Genomic DNA, 15821 nt, shown 5'->3' with positions numbered 1-15821 from the left:
ACACACACACACACACACACACACACCGCGGGGTGTCTCCCCCACGCTGAGAATGAGTCCGCCCCCCTCCCCAGTTGGCCGCCAGGACCAAAGCCAGCGCTTTGATTTTCCAGCTTTAGCTTCAGTAGGTGTCGCTTCTGCTCATATGTAAATATCAGGTGCATCAAATGAGGTGGGAGAAGAAAAACAAGCAGAAAGACTGCAGTGGAAGAAAGACCCCCTTTTCTGCACGGTTTACTTTTCAGCTCGGGTTTAGCAAGAGGGGTGGGGAAGCCGAAAAGAGCTGGAATCCGCCTAGGCTGTGGTGTCGGCTGGCCGCAAGGAGAGTGGAGAATTGAAGCTGCGAACTGGATAAATAGGGAGCAATGCGCTAAACTCTAGAATTTGACAGATATTTTGGCAACGCATGCGTGTGTGGACAAAGGACTCATTACTCTTGTGATTGCATCAATTCTCCACTTCTTTTGTGTGCGTTTGCGGATGCCAGTCCAGGCCTGAGCCAGCCTCCTGCGCACAATGTACTGCGCCAGGTCGCCGCCAGCGCGCATCCCTCCGGCGTCCGGGTCTCCAGCCTGCGCGGCCATCAGAGCCTGGCCGTCAGATCCGCAAGGCGCAGGTGGCCGATCTTTTTCACTTCGCGCAGGGCAGTGCGCAGCTCAGACTCTGGCTGGCAGAGCAGCCAGCTCTCTGGGGACGGCGGCACGTTTGCTGAGGCGCGCCGCCAGCACGAACGTGAAGCCGAAGCGCGCGCAGTACTACTCGTTGAGCTCCGCCAGCCGCAGCCGCTCCGGGTTGCCCAGGCTGGTGAGGCCGGCGCCGCTATGCTCCCGCTGCGACTCCGCGGTGAGCGCACCCGGCTGCAGCTCCCGGCCCGCCAGGTCTGGGTGGCAGCGCAGGATCCCCTCCTGGCCTATGGAGAAGCACGGACAAGGGTTACCGCGCGGGACCTCCCGGCCGCCAGCAGCACGCTCTGTGGGGTCGCAGGCCGCAGATCTGGCCGCGGATCCCACCCGCCCTGAAGGAGGCTGAGAAGGCCAAGCAGGGTCCCCCAGGTAGCTGTGTCCCTGAGGCAGGGGCGTCCACTGCGCCCTGACTTCTAACAAGTCGCTCCCCTCTGTCCTAGCCACGCTCGGTGGCGACCAGGACCTGGGGGCGGAGCGGGAGTGACAGGTTTGTTCTTTTAGTCTGAGGATGGAGGAGTGGAAGAGAGAAAGGGCAGCCGCCGAGGCTGGGAATTTACGACCTGCTCGGCGAGAGCTGGGGAGCGATAAGGGGCCTGGGCTTCTCCTATCTTTTCAAAGTCCTTTGCTCTCAGGGGGGCTTTGATGTTGAAAGGGGCCGGACGTGAGGGCCTGAAGACTTCCTGAAAAAATCCTGGAATGGGTTTAGTTCTGTCCCAAAGGAGAAAAAGCAGAGGCGGGGTGGGTCCAGGGGATAACATCCACGGGGCTTGGCAAATAAATGCCCAGGATTTTGTGACCCTAAGTGTGAGTTCTGGGTTTCTGGAATAAAACATCCTAAGAGCCTCGCGGATTAACTGCAAAGAAACCCATTTCCACCGGAATTCCTCCACCCTTGAATGCTTGTTTCTTTTTGTTATTTTTTTTTTAAGCGAAAAATTTGCCCACCCTCTCTGCCCTGGTTATGCTGTGCGGGTTCTCTATCTACAGATCCCAAAGAGCGCACAGAGAATACGGTTTGCTTGGAAGAGAGCTTCTCTCACACATAGGCCCTAAACCGGAACCCAGCGGATTCCCAGTCTTGAAAGGTCACTTCGCTTAGCTCTCTAACAGAGAATTGGAATTCTGGGGTTAGACAAGATCTCAGATATGGCCAACAGAATCAGTAAAACCAGGGCAGTGATACTTAACTGACCGAGTGGTGAGGATTAGTGACAATTTATTTTCCTATAGCCCAGAGCCTAAAACGGAGTAAATATAAAGCAGTCCATATTAGTAGTAAGCCCAGAGAAACTGAACCACAGTGTGTAACTGGGAATAGGTGTGAGGTTCTGTAGCCTATGGATAGCAAAGCATCCTTTATCAAATTACTTCTCAATACCTGTGAAGAGAAAGCCCTCTTTAAATTTGGTGCAGCCTCTTCTTCCTCAAACTTAGTTTCTCCCCAAGTGTCAGGATGGCCCATGCCAACTATCTCATGACCAGTGTCCAGAAATGTTCTTGATAATATTCAGTGACTGGGACAGGAGAGATGGTTCATCAGTTAAGAGCATTCCCTGCTCTTGCAGAAGACCCATGTTTGGTTCCCAGTAACCACGTGTGGGGGGCTCACCCCTCTGAAACTCCAGCTGCACACCTTTTTCTTGGGAACCCCCTCCACATACATGTATAAATAAAAGGATCTTTTTAAAAATAAATAAAAGGGAATTCAGTGGAGGGGCCCAGAAATCCTTAGGTGATCTCCCCCCAGGTCTCTGAGCCCACCTGACCCTCCACTCTCAAACCCAGACCTTTTTAGTGAGTTGCCTGTCCCTGCAAAATTAAGGGAAGTACAAAATGAAATTCAGGTTACCGATCCCATCCTTTCAACACCATTGTTTTTGAATCCCTCCCGTGGGTACCCCACATCCAGGCTGCTGAATCAGGAGCACTTCTCTCCTACGCCCTGCAGCCTATCTTTGTAGTGCGAAAATCTGAATGTTAAATTCCCCACCTGGGGAAGCAGCGGCCCCAGCCCTGGACTCCTTGACTGTGCCTCGCTGTGCCCCTTGTCCACCCAGTCCTGGGATAGGCAGACCGGCATGGCGGCTGCAGAGGAGGAACGGTGAGTCTGGCACCTTTGCCCTAACTACAGATCAGCGCTCACCCCTAACTCCTCTCCCGCTCTGAGTTTCAGAGCAGCTTCTTGGCTCCAATTGCTTTACAGCGCCCTCAGGGACCAGCCCAAGCTGCCACTGAAGTAGTTATTGGTGGCGTGCTCAAGAGTGGGAGGTCTGTCCTCTCAACTAGCCCTCACCAGGTTCCTGGAGCAGGCGCTCGCTCCGGGACCAGGAGAGGGCTGAGGGCTGCGGAACCTCCCCCCAGACCTTCTTGCCCTTGCCCCTCACTTCTCACTCCTCCTAGGGTTTATCTCCCCTCTTGAAATCTTCGCCTGGGTTAATGTTTGCCTAGGACTGAGATGTGTTTTCCACTCTTGCCGGGAGGACCGAAGGGGGAAGAGAAAAGAGGAAAGAGGCCTGGAATAGGGCAGAGCAAAGGGCAAAAGAAAAGTCGCTAAAACAGAGGAACTGAAGCACACACACACACACACACACACACACACACACACATCCTTCAGCAGCACATAACAAGAAAAAGATGTGGAATGATACTGTATTCAGAAGAAAAAGAGCTGGTTTGCCCAGCCAAAGACCCCACCTCCACCTCTCCAAATTCCTTGGGTACTGCAGGGGATGGCACCCACCTGCCTACAAGTGCACAGCAAGGACCCTCACCAACTCCCACCAATATTCTATCTCCAAGGTGCCCCAATTGCAGACGTAAATCCTAGTGGGAGGTTGGAGATTGTGGGTAGGCAGCCTGCATTCTTGAGTCTACCCAACTCTGGGCAATCTCATGCCCCTCATGGGTCTCAGAACAGCTCACTTAAATTCTGAACTTTCAAACTGTGTTATTTGGTGTCATGTCTAGAGATGTAGGGTAGATCCGTGTTATTTGCTGGGAACACAGGATGCAGATGTCTGCACATAGAAGAATTTCTGGCAGAGCCAATTCTTATGGCTCCACAGGAGAAGTGGCCACTGAACAGTAGGCAATTGCCCACAGCCTGTATTGTGGTCCACCTACCTCCCTGTGTCTTTACCCAGTAGTGTGTTCCACTCTTGGCACAACAGATGATCTCTCTCTTCAATTAAAGAGGTGACTTGGTGGATAAGAGCACTGGCTGCTCTTACAGGGGACCAGGGTTCAGTTTCCAGCACCCAGAAGGTGGCTAACAACCATGGGTAACTTTAGTTCTACAGGATCTGATGCTCTTTTCTGGCCTCTGTGGGTGTTGCATGCACATTGTGCACTTACATACATGCAGACAAAAATGTTCAGATGCATTAAAAAAAAAAAAAAAAAGGACCAGTCCCTTTATCAGTGTTCTTTTTGGAGATGGTGTCTTACCTAGCCAATGCTGGCCTTGAACTCCTGATTCTCCCAAGAGCTGGAATTGCAGGTGTGTACCACCACCCCAGGCTTTGCTTTGTTTCTTTGTTTTGTGTTTTGCTTTTTGTTTTCTGAGCCCACTTGTGCTCTTTACTTCTCAGACTTTGCTTCTGCAAATATGCATTTATCTTCCCATCCTCTGTATCCCTATCCCTGTGCCAACAAGCTGCAGAATCACTCATCCCATAGGCAGAATTAAAGCCTCCCTTAAATTCCTCATTGTCCTTATTTCTCTATGCTCGCTTTTTTGTTTTTTGTTTTTCTTTTTTTGTTTCTTTTTGAGACAGGGTCTCCCTGTAGATCCAGCTGGTGCCTGGACCTCACTGTGTAGACCAGGCTGGCCTCCAACTCACAGAGACCCACTTGCCTCTGCCTCCCTAGTGCTAGGACCTAAGTTGTGCGCCACCATGTCCAGCTCTCCTTCTCACTTCTAAACTGCCAACTTTCTCACTTCTCCAGGTTGACTCTACCAAGCCTCTGCCATACCTACCAACCAATCTGTGCTCATCAAGGTCAATATGACAGCCGTCTATCCTGAGCTCAATGGCTAAGGGCCCATCCCTTTCCCTCTGACCCTGAGGGAAGCTGGCTCTTGACCCTCTCTCCCCACTCACCTATTTTTGTCTGGTTCAGCCAGATTAGTAACACTGAAGTACCCTGAGGCCTCAGGACTCACATCTTTTTCTTCCTCCATTCACAAAGATGCACGAAGTTTTCTCATCCAATGTTTTTATTTTGTTAAAAAAAGCATTTTCTGAGGTAGGTTGGCCTCAAACTCAATATGTAGCTGAAGATGACTGATATAGCTGAGGATGACCTTGAACTGAGCCTTCTGTCTCCACCTTCTAAGTGCTGGGGTTACAGGCATGCACTACCAGACCTGTATTATATGGCATGCTGGGAATCAATGCATGCTAGACAAGCACTCTATCAACTCAGCTACATCCTGGTCCTCTCATTCCATTTTATTTTATTAAAATTTTTTGATTTATTGTTATTTTTATTTATTTTTAAATTTTTATTTATTTTTATTTTATGCATACGAATGTATTGCCTGCATGCATGAAAGTGCACCCATGTGGTGCAATGCTCATGGAGGTCAGAAGAGGGTGTTGGATCCTCTGGAACTGGCGTTACAGATAGTTGTTAGCTGCCATGTGGGTGCTGGGAATCAAACCTGGGTCCTCTGCAAGAGCAGCCAAGGCTCTTAACCACTGAGCCTTCTCTCCAACCCTTATTTTATTTTAATGTTTTTGATGCCAGGGATGGCACTCCAAACCTCCTGCATGTTAAGCACATACAGTAATCCAGCTTTAACTACTACCATTTCTTCCATGATACCCAGATCTAGTTAGTTCTTAGGGTTTAGGGAGTTAGACCATAGCTTGAGTTCCTTTTTCATGATCCAGTAGAGCGCTCATCGTCTTTAATTGGGTGGTTTTTAGGCATTCCAGAACTAACAAGTTCCCATTCGCCTCACCTCTCACTTCTATGTCTTCATCATCACCCCCCAAAATTGTACCACACCCAGTCAGTTGTTCAGGCTAACTATTTTTAGGAGTTATCTTTAATATTCTTTGTCTTTTTAAAAATCTTCCCCCAGCAAATCCATATGCCCAAATTCTGTTGATTTTAGCTCCTGCATCTACACCAAGAATTCAGAGGCTTCTCTTCACCTCTGATGCCCTAACCACAGTCCAGATAACCTGATCTCTCACTTTTACTACTGCAATAGCCCCTTCTCAGATGACCTCATCTCCTTGTGTCTGATGTAGCCCCTACTCAACCTTTTAAAAAACTGCACACAATGTATTAGTATTGCAAAGACACACACACACACACACACACACACACACACACACACATACACACATGCTGGGGTTGGAGCACAGGGCTTCATGAATTCTAAGCAATGCTCTACTATGGAGCTACATCCCTAGTCTGCAAACCTTTTATTATATAAAAAAAGCTTTGCATGATCTGACCCTTGCCTGTTCCTTTTTTCCCACCTTTCCCCTCTCTTTGCTGTTCTCCAGTCACCTTGGTCTGTCTGTGTCCCCCAAATGTTAAGTTCATTCTGGTCTCAGTTTCCATTTCTTGAGTGAGCTTATCCTCAAATATGGCTGCTTCCTTCACACCCTTCAGAGTTTTTTTGTTTAAAAAATATTTTATTTATTATTGTTATTTTGTGTGTATGAGTGTATTGCCTACATGTATGTAAGTACACCCATGTTGTGCAATGGTCTCAGTGGTCAGAAGAAGGCTTTGGCTTTCCCTAGAATTGGAGTTATAGACAGTTGTTAGCTGCCATGTGGGTGCTGGGATTCGAACCCAGGTCTTCTGCAAGAACAACCAGTGTTCTTAACCACTGAGCCATCTCTCCAGCCCAGTTATTTTTATTTTATGTGCATGAGTGTTTTGCCTACATGTGTATAAGTGTATCACATGCATGCAATGCCAAAAGATCCCCTGGAACTGGAGTTAAGGAGTTGTTAGCCAGCACGTGGATTCTGTTCCCAGCACCCACATAGGGGCTTAAAAGCCGCCTGTAACTCCATAGGGGTTGGAGATTTAGCTCAGTGGTAGAGCACTTGCCTAGCAAGCGCAAGGTCCTGGGTTCAGTCCTCAGCTCTGGGGGGGGGGGACCTTATAATCTGTATTACAAAAGAAGTATTAGTATTCAAGTTGATAAGTATGTTTTCTGGCAAATGTTAATATTAGATTAAGGCATTATTATAATTCTGAAATGCCACAAGATGGGAACGGTTGATGTAACTCAGCTGTAGACCACAGCCAGCAGGAGACTGTGGGTTTGGTCCCCACCACACAGACAGGCAGATGACAGAGAAACACTGACAAAGAGACAAAAAGACACAGAGAGACATAGACACAGAGAGACAAAGAGAGAGCCACTGTCACACAGAAAGAAACAGAAGGAGAGACAGAGAGAAGAGGGGGGTGTTTTCTTGTTGTTGATTTGGGAGCGTAGGTACAAATGAAACCCAGAGCCTTGCACGTACTGGCTCTGGGGATGTAGCTCAATGGAACATTTCCCCAGCCCACTCTTTGTCTTTTAACAGCTCAGTACTGCATTAGTTCAGGAGCTTGTGTGTGTTATTTCAACCTTCTTTTGGTTACCAAAGCCATTACTGAACGAACCCTTTGTGAAAACTGGCTGGGGATGACACCGAATCAGGAAGAGCTGGATGCCCAATAGTAATCCTGCCCTGCCACCTACTGGCCAGTCACCATCATGGCAAACCTAAATGGAAGGTCACCCTTCCTTACTCTAAAAATCCAATTTTCAGTTTTCTGTGAAAAGCAGAGTTTTCTTAGACAATCCAAACAAATCCTTCCCCAGGAAGAGCCCCATGTCCCATTAACCCCCTAAAGTCCCTTCTAGATCTAAGGTGCAAATATTCTATTACCCAATTTCTTCCTTAATGCCCAAAGGCAAAAACTAGGCTATGTGGCAAGCCCCATTTGATTTGATATTTTTTAGAAATAAAAATTAAGCTGGGCATGGTGGTGCATGTCTTTAATTCCAGCTCTCGGGAGGCAGAGACAGGTGGATCTCTGTGAGTTCAAGGCCAACCTGGTCTACATAGTGAGTTCCAGGACAGCTGGGGCTACAGGGAGACCCTGTCTCAAAAAGACCAAACTCACAGAGATCCACCTGCCTCTGACTCCCAAGTGCTGAGATTAAATGTGTGCGCCACCACACCCAGCTCCCTCAGCCTTCTGAGTCCTAGGCAAGCTGGAGTATGCTCATTTATGCCTTCAGCAAACCTCTATTAAGTCCTAAAATCCAGAGCTGGGGTGGAGCCCCTGTTAGCACAGTGTTTACCTAGCAGGAATGAAGCCCTGGCTTCAGTCCCCAGCACCACATAAACTGGACATGGTGATGCTAAAATCCTAGCACTGGGAAAGAGGTGGATCAAGAGCTCAAGGTCATCCTTAACAACATAGTGGGTTCTTGGCCAACCTGCACTACATGAGACCCTGTCTCGAAAAGAGAAATAGTTGGAATAGTCTGCTGAGTAAGCCATCTGGCCAGCAGACAGGGTTGTTCAAAGAGGAGAGGAACAGAAAGAAGTCTCAGAAGTAGAAGCCAGGACCCTGTCCTCCCCGGCATCCACATGCTCAAGACCAGGACTAGACTTGTTCTTAACCAGAACCCTGGTCAAATGGACTGAGGCAAGTGTTGATGGGAAAGAAGATAGAAACAGACACATTTCATTTTATATTCAAGCTCCAAGTACAGAGAAATAAACCCAAAATAGATGTTTGTTGAATAGACAGATCAATAAATAATACATTTAAATTATTTATGTTATCCTAACTTTCTCTTTCAGATAATTCCTTCCCCAGCTTCACCACCAGTTTGGGCACTGAGACACTGGGATTTCCTCATTTTTCTCCTTTGTAGGAAAAAACATGCAAGGGCTGAGAATGTAGTTCAGTGGTAGAGTGCCTGCCTAATGTAAGAAAGGCCCTGGGTTTGATACACACACACACACACACACACACACATTATGTAACCCCATTAAAGACAGCTTTGCCCACCACTGAGGAGATTCTGATTCAAAGTCCCTGGACAGGACAGGCATGGTGGTGCGCACTTTCAATCCCTCTGCCTTGAAAGGCAGAGGCAGGCAGGTATCTGTGAGTACAAGGCAGCCTAGTCTATAGTGAATTCCAGGCCAGCCACTGCTACATAGTGAGACCATGTATCAAAAAACAAAAACAACCAAACACATGCTCTCTATCTCTCTCTGTCTCTCTGTTTCTGTCTCTGTCTGTCTGTCTGTCTGTCTCTCTCTCTCTCACACACACACATACACACACACTCACACACATGTGGTATAACCTGTTAAAGAAAGCTCTGCCCACGGCTGAAGAGGCTCTGATTCTGCTTTCTCGTTCCTGTTAGGTGTGAGCTTAGGCTCCTATAGATTCTAGGGCTCCCATGGACTCTTGCCTCTTCAGTTCACTCACAGGCTTTGAGCTGAAAAACTAGGGTGACCTTGTTCAAGCTGGGCTAGGTTGTTCTGTGAGTCACAGGTCAGAGGGGACTCGACATCTGTCAGTATCCTTCACCTCTGTGCTTTGGAGAAATGCTGAAAAATGTGTGAGTGTCAATATACACCTAGTATTTCTGTCAGTTTGGTGTTTGCTTGCTTGCTTGTTATTTGTTTATTAAGACAGGGTCTCACTATAAACCAGGCCAGCCTGGAACTCATGGTGATCCTCCTGCTTCAGCCTTCTAAGTACTGGGATTACAAACCTGAACCACCATGCCCAGTTTCAGTTCGATTTTTATCACATTACCCTCTGTTCTTATAAACAAGCTCCTCATTTGCAGATGTTCATGGGAGCGTTGGAAGCCATCCGGGATGCCACTGCTGTACTGAAGGCAGCTCTGTGTGTCGGCTCCTTGGTGACACCTCCCTCCCTGCCTGAAATCTGGGGAAGGTCTCAGGGGTAAGCGGCACTTTGTTCTCGTTCCCTGAGGGCAGAGCACATCAGGCTTCTTCTTAGACTCTGGGGTAGCCTTTGAAGTGGGGCAGCATACTGTGCCTTCAGCCTAGACTTCCACCCCTTCTTCCCATCCCAGGCCAGAAATAATTCAATTCTTTCTCTCCCTCGAAGACGTCAGTTTGCTCCCTTTCTCCAGAGGGTGTCCTTTAGTCTCTCTTCTTTCCCCTAGAAATCTCATATCTGAATGAATTCACTTTGTCTAGTCCAAACTGGCTCTTTCTTATAAACATGTTAGTATTTTGTACTCCCTTCTGGGCTGCTGGGATGTTTTGATACATTGCTGCCTCCACTCTTGCATCCAGGGTATTGCCAAAGTGGACATTGGGTGACTGAGAGGAGGTGGCCTTCAGCTGACCTTCAGCCTCTAATTCACTGAGGCCTTTACCCCATTCCCCCTCATGACCTTGAACCTCTAATGTTCAACAGCCATATTACCTCACCCCATCTGCTCTGTAGTCTACTTAGAACCTAACACCTTGCAAGCACTGAACTTATGCTGAGGATGTTTACTGAACCTTCCAATAACACCAGCTAAATAAATATATCAAGTTTAAGCAACTAGACTAAAATAATCTAAAAGTACTTTGATGTGATACTGGCAATCATTTTGCAGACTGCATGATCCTTAAGCCTTACCTAACCTTGGAAGAGCATCAATAAAGGCAAAAAAGTGCTTTCCTAAATCTTCCAAGTCAGAGAACAGACACTGGGACCAGACTGCAGCTGCAATCAGAGGACATCTCTCAATGACATTCCCAAACACATCCACAAATTCTCCAAAATCCATGGCATTGACCTTCTCTATGTCCATTGCTGGTATTTGACTGGAGGCAGTGGGGTGCCCATTTTGCTTTAGATGAGTGAGTGAGTGAGTGAGTGAGTGAGTGAGTGGCACTAACTCTTGCTCAGAGGGTTGGATTTGCTGAAAACTCGAGCTTGTTTTATGCAACACCAACTGAGCATGCTTTAAATGCAACACCAACTGAGCATGCTTTAAATGCCTCTGGGAGGAGTAGCTCCAGAGTGTTTGCGCAATGAGTAAACACAGGTTTAAGGGTTTTGTTGGGGGATGGGGACAAAATATGTGTGCTGGAAACAGAACCCAGGGCCTCACACAAAGCTAGACAAGTACTCTACCACTGAGCTATGTCCCACCCAAGCTCACGGTCATGACCAAGAGAACAGAGACCTCTGCATAGTGAATGTTTCCAACCAACTCAATCCTATAATCAAAGCCATCAGGGGCTATAGTTCACCAGATAGGCTCTTGGTATCATTAGCATTCTAGTGTCATTATATCAGGAGGCTTTTCCTGATAACTCAAGCAGGTCACAGGTCAACCTCCTTGGAAGTTGATTTCTCATGTCATTGTTGTTGCTCTGGAGGGCAGGCACTGTGTTTCATTCTTTCTCTGAACCCTGAGTACTTGACACAGCAGGTACTTGATAAATATTTATATGGGGCTAGATAGATGGCACAGTGGTTTAAGAGCTGCTCTTGCAGAGGTCCTAGGTTCGGGTCCCAGCACCCATGTGGTGGTTAACAACCATCTGTAACTCTAGTTCTAGGGGATCCAACGCTCTCTTCTGACCACGGGTATTGCATATACAGATACATTTATATGCATGCAAAAAAATCTCATAAAACAAAATTTAAAAATTGGGGCTAGAGAGATGGCTCAGCCATTAAGAACACTGGTTGTTCTTGCAGATAGACCCGGGTTCGAATCCTAGCACCCACATGACAGCTAACAACTGTCAGTAACTCCAGTCCCAGGGGATCTGACAGCCTCTTCTGACCTCCTCGGGCATTGCACAACACGGGCGCACTTACCTACATGCAGCAATACACGCATACACCTAAATAAATATATAAATAAATAAATAAACAAAATTAAAAATTAAAAATCAATAAAAATAATAAAATTAATACATATTTTTAAAAGTACTCATGAAACAAGATAAAGCATCTCAAGGGTTCTGCCCCATTGTGGCTGTTCTCTTCTTGAATGTATCTATGCTTCTCTGAAATCACCTTGAGGATTATATTTACTTATTTGCTTATAATCTCTCAGTCCTGACTATTTAATGAATCTATGGACTATGTATCTTGTTGCTGCTCTATCTTGGGAGCTTGGCACTGTGGCCATGGCAGCCATGCACTGAATTCACTGCAGGATGAATGAGTTGGCCACTTGAACATGTAGATTAGAATTCCCACCCTAATGTCTCCCATGTCTGCACAACTCAAAACGAATGTAGAAGGTGGCTTCAAGAAAAAGTAAGAGGGGCTGGGGCCATGGTTTAGTGATAGTTTGCCTTAGCATGTGTGGGTTCAAGTCTCAGTACCATAAACAAACAAACAAACAAACAGCAAGGTAAAAGTTTTAAAATAAATTACAATTATTTCTCCTTAGAACTAAAAATACAAACATATTTCCAAAAGTGTACACATTTGCATTTGCGTTGCATTCAGGTTACTTAGCCTGGCCCTTATAGTCTGAGAAGGCAGTGGTAAAAGTGCTTACTTAGCCAGCAACAAGGATTTTGCCTGTAGACTTGGTCCCCAGCAGGGGTCTTATTGTAACTACTGAGCCACTGACAGATTTTTTTTTTCCTAAGCTGAGGAAATTTGCTTAAAAATTTTTTTTAAAGAAAATTTTTATTATTTTTATTTTAATTTATGTGCATAAATGTATTGCCTCCATGCACGTAAGTGCACCTGTGTCATGCAGTGCCTGCAGACTTCAGAAGAGAGTGCTGGATCCCCTGGTACTGGAGTTACAGACAGTTGTTAGCTGTCATGTGGGTGCTGGGAATTGAACCCAGGTCTTCTGCAAGAGCAGCCAATGCTCTTAACCCCTGAACCATCTCTCCAGCCCTTAAAAATGTTTTAAAATTAGATTTATTTGCTGGGTGTAGTGATATAGGCCTTTAATCCCAGCTCTACCTCTGGGGAGGTAGAAGCAGGCAGACCTCTGTGAGTTCCAAGATAATGTGGTTTATATAGCAAGTTCCAGGCCAACCAGGACTACATAGTTTATTTAGCTATATTGTGTGTGTGTGTGCGCACGCGTGTGTGTGTGTGTGTGTGTGTGTGTGTGTGTGTGTGTGTGTGTGTGTTTTACCCACTGAACCATCTCACTGGCCCAGAAATTTTCCTTTTAAAGGGGGTAAGTCTGGTGCCAGAAAAGCCAGAATGACTGACCTCCAGCCACAGAAGGCAGAAACCACTACTACCCATTACTACTCAGTACTGCCCATTACTACTCATCCCTATCCATTCCTACCCACTACTACCTACATAGATGCTCCCTGGCTTACTTTATTTCATAATTAATTTCATTTAATTTTATTTTTGAGATAAGGTCTTGCTGTATAGCCCTGACTGGCTGCAAACTCATGGCAAGTCTCCTGCCTTATCCTCATGAGTGCTGGGATTACAGATGTGACCACATACCCAGCACTTGTCCCTGACTTATGATGGTTTGACCTATGATTTCTCAGTTTTATAATGAGGTAACAAGAGTCTCATTCAGCAAAATAGTACTTGCGGTTTTGAATTTGTGTCTCTTTCCCAGCTGGTGCTGTGTGCCACTTCCTTTCTTGTGATGCTGGACAGAGGCAACCACCTCAGAGTCCAGTCAGCCCTGACAGGTTCATGCACACATGTGCCATGCTTGGTGGCCAGGGCAGGATGTACACATTTTGTACTTTGTAAGATGGGTTTATTAGGATGCAACCCCACTGTAGGTTATACAACATATAGATCAGATATTGGGCATGAAATTTCAGCAACAGCACAGGGTTGAGAGTGTGGACTCAGGATCAGGATCTAGCCCACTTGCATTCTGATCTTGGTTCTACCAGGATCTATCTTAGTGTCTCCCTCCCTCCCTCCTTCCCTTCCTCCCTCTGTTCCTTCTTTCCTTCCTTCCATTCTTTCTTTCTTTAAAAAGATTTTTAAATTTATATGTAGGCAACTGTGTTACTGTATGCTAAAAGTTCAGGGGTACTCACAGAGCCCAGGAGAGGGTATTAGAATGCCTGAGGCTGGATAACAGGCTGTTGTGAGCCACCTGACATGGGTGAATTGAACTCAAGTCCTCATAAGCATTCTTAACCACTAATCCATGTCTCCAGCTTCTTCCTTCCTTCCCTTTTCTCTCTCCCCTCTCTCTTTTTCTTCCTTCCTTCGGGTTTCTTTTCTTTTCTTTTCTTTTCTTTTCTTTTCTGTGTTTCTTTCTTTTTTGTAACTCAGGGATAACCTTGAACTTACCATGTAGCCAAGGATTCTTGAACTCCTGATCCTCCTGCCTCTACTTCCCAAGTGCTGGGACCATGGGCACTCCTAGCTGAAGGTATTGAACTTTCCTCTACCTTGGTTTCTTCATCTGTAAAATAGGGATAATTATAGTATTTGCCTTATAAGAATTTTGCAAAGATTAGATGAATTAATTTATCAAAACATTGCTTGAATATAAATGTGTTTGGCATATATAAATGTACCAAAGCACCCAAAATGGTTCCTACCAAATATACCATACACGTTCTGCTATAGATGTAGCATAACGTGTACAATTCTTCTTTGGATCAGCCGTAGTTTTCTCCTTTTTTCGTTTTGCCATGCCAAGAAGTCACATCCTTCCTTTTTTATACAGGCAGGTTTTGACACTGACAGTCAAAAATCTCAGTGCTGTTTCTTCTTAGTCTTCCTCCATCATCACTGCCAGCCTCAGTTAATTGAGGACCGACCTGAACAACATCCACAGGAGCCAATGAAGATCGAGGAAAGAGAAGCCACAGTCTCTCTAGGGACTCCACTATGTAGGACCATATTCACTCCCAGGTCCCGTGGGCTGGTTAGTGGAAGAGGAAAGCCAAGCAGACCATGCAGGAGCTGGGACCCTGTTTGTCAGCACTTAGAACACTGCACCTTCCACTCTGTATTTGAGACAGGGTCTTAACTATATAACTTAGGCTGGCCTCACTCGAGGATTCTCCTGCCTCAGCCTCCCAAGAGCTGGGACTATAGGTATGTGTCCCTACACCTGGCTTCTGTGCCCTTCTGCATCGTTATCCCTTTCCCACTACTACTGTGAGACACACTGAGGGTTTCCCCAGGCCAGGAGCTCTGGCCCAGGTTCAGAGCTGAGTGTACTTAGCTGCAGGAGGTAGACATCCACCTTTAGATCTTCCACGTTAGAACTGCTTCGGCTGGGGAAATGCCGATATGCATGGTGGGAAGGAAGGTCTTGTGCTCCTGTGAGTGTTTCTGGCACACTATTATTAAGTTTCCCTCCATCAGATCAGAAACCATAAAGTCTATGGTATAATCACAGAGCTACAAGTGATCAGCTAGTGGAAGAACCTTCAGGACACACAGATTAGAATCAAGCTAGAGAAACAGCAGTGGCAGAAGCAAAACAGGCTCCTGACATAGAACTTGGCAATCCACACCACAAAAGCACATCCAGGCTGGGCTTCTGATGCTTTTCTTTGTTCTGTGGGGCTGGGGATGGAGCCCAGGGCCTCTAGTATATTAATGTAAGTACGCTGTTAGAGAGCTACACCCCAGCCCCTGTATAAAGATATTTTTAAGCCAGAGATATAATCTCATAATTTTCTAAATATATAATATATAATTTTTATATTCTGATGACCAAATATGTTATATTCAATGTCATTGTGATTTTTCTTTAATAATGAGGCTATCTTAGCAGTCCATAGAGAAAATTCTTTTTTTTAAAGTCCATTTGAGAACTTGGATTTTTAAAAAACATTTTATTTATTATTTTTATTTATATGTATGAGCGTATTGTCTTCATGTATGTAAGTGCATCCATGTTGTACAATGCCCAAGCAGGTCCAAACAAGACATTGTATTCCCCTGAAACTAGAGTTACATGACTGTTAGCCTCCATGTGGGGGGTGGGACTTGAATCTGGGTCCTCTGCAAGAGCAACCAGTGCTCTTAACTGCTGAGTCATCTCTCCAACTCCAAAAATTCTTAACTAGGACCACACTTTTATTTTTCAGTGGACACATTTCAGGCATTCAGCCTGTTCAACCCCAGCAGTTCACACTCATGACTACATATATATATATA

General features: G+C 46.0%; 1 protein-coding gene across 1 annotated transcript; it reads right to left on the bottom strand.

Moving 5' to 3' along the window:
- Positions 1-583: 583 nt before the first annotated feature.
- On the bottom strand, positions 584-10524 carry Urad (ureidoimidazoline (2-oxo-4-hydroxy-4-carboxy-5-) decarboxylase). The gene is given in 3 exon segments (XM_008825083.1): positions 584-674; positions 676-910; positions 10350-10524. Coding segments are annotated over 3 exon segments (501 nt in total).
- Positions 10525-15821: the final 5297 nt, after the last annotated feature.

The sequence above is a fragment of the Nannospalax galili genome, unplaced genomic scaffold (genome assembly GCF_000622305.1).
Source record: "Nannospalax galili isolate Female #2095 unplaced genomic scaffold, S.galili_v1.0 scaffold768, whole genome shotgun sequence".
NCBI lineage: Eukaryota > Metazoa > Chordata > Mammalia > Rodentia > Spalacidae > Nannospalax > Nannospalax galili.
This window is presented reverse-complemented; position numbering and strand designations above follow the sequence as displayed.